Source organism: Macadamia integrifolia, chromosome 3 (genome assembly GCF_013358625.1).
Source record: "Macadamia integrifolia cultivar HAES 741 chromosome 3, SCU_Mint_v3, whole genome shotgun sequence".
Classification (NCBI taxonomy): Eukaryota; Viridiplantae; Streptophyta; class Magnoliopsida; order Proteales; family Proteaceae; genus Macadamia; species Macadamia integrifolia.
The window spans coordinates 16,105,140-16,107,515 of NC_056559.1; the positions used below are offsets into that span (position 1 = coordinate 16,105,140).

General features: G+C 40.5%; 2 protein-coding genes across 2 annotated transcripts; both read right to left on the reverse strand.

Moving 5' to 3' along the window:
* Positions 1-596: 596 nt before the first annotated feature.
* On the reverse strand, positions 597-1,430 carry LOC122074194. The gene has a single exon (XM_042639049.1). It carries the CDS (start codon positions 1,428-1,430, stop codon positions 597-599), a length of 834 nt encoding a protein of 277 aa, XP_042494983.1.
* A 27-nt stretch (positions 1,431-1,457) lies between these two features.
* LOC122074195 (UPF0481 protein At3g47200-like) lies at positions 1,458-2,114 on the reverse strand. The gene has a single exon (XM_042639050.1). It carries the CDS (start codon positions 2,112-2,114, stop codon positions 1,458-1,460), a length of 657 nt encoding a protein of 218 aa, XP_042494984.1.
* Positions 2,115-2,376: the final 262 nt, after the last annotated feature.

The following is a 2,376-nucleotide window of genomic DNA, read 5'->3' on the forward strand; positions in this document are numbered from 1 at the left end:
GGTAGTATCCTCTTCTCCCATATATCGTGGGAAAGCGAGTTTAACCAATTTAAGAGTGTAAGTCTACTGAGTAGAAGAAGTTCGGTTGACTGGATTTGAAGGAAAGGTATTCTACTTCACATTTTGTGTAAAGGCCCTTGAACTTTCTCCAGTCTCCAACTCTACTTTTGAAGGCTGAGAAGTAACTTTCTCAAAGTACTCACTAAGCCTTGCAAGAACTTCTTGATTGCTATGGCCGATTAGGAGGAGCCAACCTCAATTCTCAAGGGAGAAAAATTAGGGTTTCCAATCTGCAATTCCACCTTCACATTCCATAGTAAATAATTACAGTTGGAAGTTGTAACTTACCCCACTACTCACCCATTACAAACTACTACCCATAATCAACTTACATATGATAACAACCGATACAACATAACTACTTACATATGATAATAAAACCCTAACATAACATGACACGTGATAAGAAAAACCAAACTCTCACATGTGATAATACCCTTAGACCCTTACACATGAAATAACCCTAGGCACGTAACAAGATATATATACATAAGAGATTCGATCAACTTTAACATGAAGAGAAATCAAATTCTAATCTAATGATAATAAGCTATGGCAGCATAAAAGGTCTGTATGAAAGTGAAGGCGAGGAGAGTTATGGCAGCAACGAGTGATATGAATGACCATGGAGAATTGAAATAGTTACGCATCAGGCTTGCCTTCCATTTATGACATCGTATATTATAGTAGTGCTCCAGTCTAATGCGGACAGGGACAGTATCCCAAAAAGGTACCGCGACATCTTTGAGAAGATTTTTAAATAATCGAGACACCTCAGTTGGGTCGCCAAGCATGGACTCAATAATTCCATTCTTCTGTAGCAAATCAACATCCTCGCGAGAATCGATGAGACCATCCATGAAGGCTGCATACTCCGTGATTTTACTATAGTCATCAATGAATTGCTCGTAGGCGACGAGGTTTCGGAGGATAATCTCTGTTCCATGGTCAATCATTATACCTGGTATCGTCAGAACTCCCGTGTCGTTGTTGAATTTTATCTTCGTCAAGCTTGTGGGATTTTTGTTCTTCCTGAACTTGACACTGGCCTTATCGAGCTCTGTCGCACACCGGATACGTGGTGCCCTATGAACTTCCTTTGGAGGATCTCCCACTAGGCACAACCAGCGGGCCCAAGCTGCCGCTGCTGGTGGTACAAAACGCAAACACGACTTGTTATTATTCTTATTTCCACCATTGATGATCTCCGCCTGTCTTCTTTTTTCTTTTTCTTTTTTTGGGGTAAGTATCTCCGCCTGTCGAGTTGTAGATGGGATGAGTGATCGTCGTACAAAATCAAGCAAATGCTTTGGTCTGTTCTTATCACGGGAGGAGTTATCAATTTTGTCGTTGTCCTTGATAAGGAGCATCCCCGAAATATTAGGCACAAAGTAATTTCAAATAAGATTATAGAGCGCAGTCCATGCATCAGCTTCATTAATGAATAGTCCGTACAATGCCTCGAGAACAAAGATTGGGAGCTGATTTTCAACCAAAATCAGGTCCAGTAAAACTAGAAAACTCCACTTCGCGTCCGACTCCGACGTAGTTCTATCCTCGTACTGTAGTAGTAGCTCAAGTATGAAACAACCATCCACCACCATCATCATCGCAAACCTGTTTCTTTCAATTTTATTCACATCTTCCTCTGGATAACATTGGTAAGCTATTTCTTCCAATTTTCTCACGGCTTTAATGTAATCAGACAAGGTTGTTGCTGCTGCAGCTGCTCCAGGTCGTTCTCGTTTCAGAAACTTGTCCAAGCACAGCATCTTACGTGCTTCCATGTCTTTTAAGTGTTCAGAATAACCATGGTAGATAGGGCCAATGGAGACTCTGTGTGGTATGTAGGCTTCTGGCTTTTCATCCACCAGTGTCTCAGGTAATCGGTATATACTGTAATCCGAAGGCCATGAGCGATCACCAACCTTTTCTAGTTCTATATTTATTAATAATTCCACCTTGTGAGCTTCAGAACTAGAACTACTTTTTTCTTCCTTCTCTTCCTTTCCATTTTTATCATCCCTTTTGGCATGGCTAGAAGAAGAAGTCATTAATGGGTCCATAACTCCGTCTCCACCGCCACCAATCTCTTGCACATCAACAACGTGATGTATAGCCTCCTCCCCATCATCCATCTGATCTTCTTGCTATATATTTCAGTGTCACTAGCTACCAATATGGTTCATTGTATTTCAACAATTAGAGGAGCTAGAGATCAGTACGTAGCAATTGGTATATAATATATTCAAAACGAGCAGAAGTAGAGTTGCAACAAGAAACAATTGCCAGCTAACTTTTTTTTTTTTTTTTTTT

Excerpts from the sequence above, each read along its gene's own strand:
- LOC122074194 (XM_042639049.1), bottom strand. The coding sequence starts at position 1,430 with ATGCTCCTTATCAAGGACAACGACAAAATTGATAACTCCTCCCGTGAT.
- LOC122074195 (XM_042639050.1), bottom strand. The coding sequence starts at position 2,114 with ATGACTTCTTCTTCTAGCCATGCCAAAAGGGATGATAAAAATGGAAAG.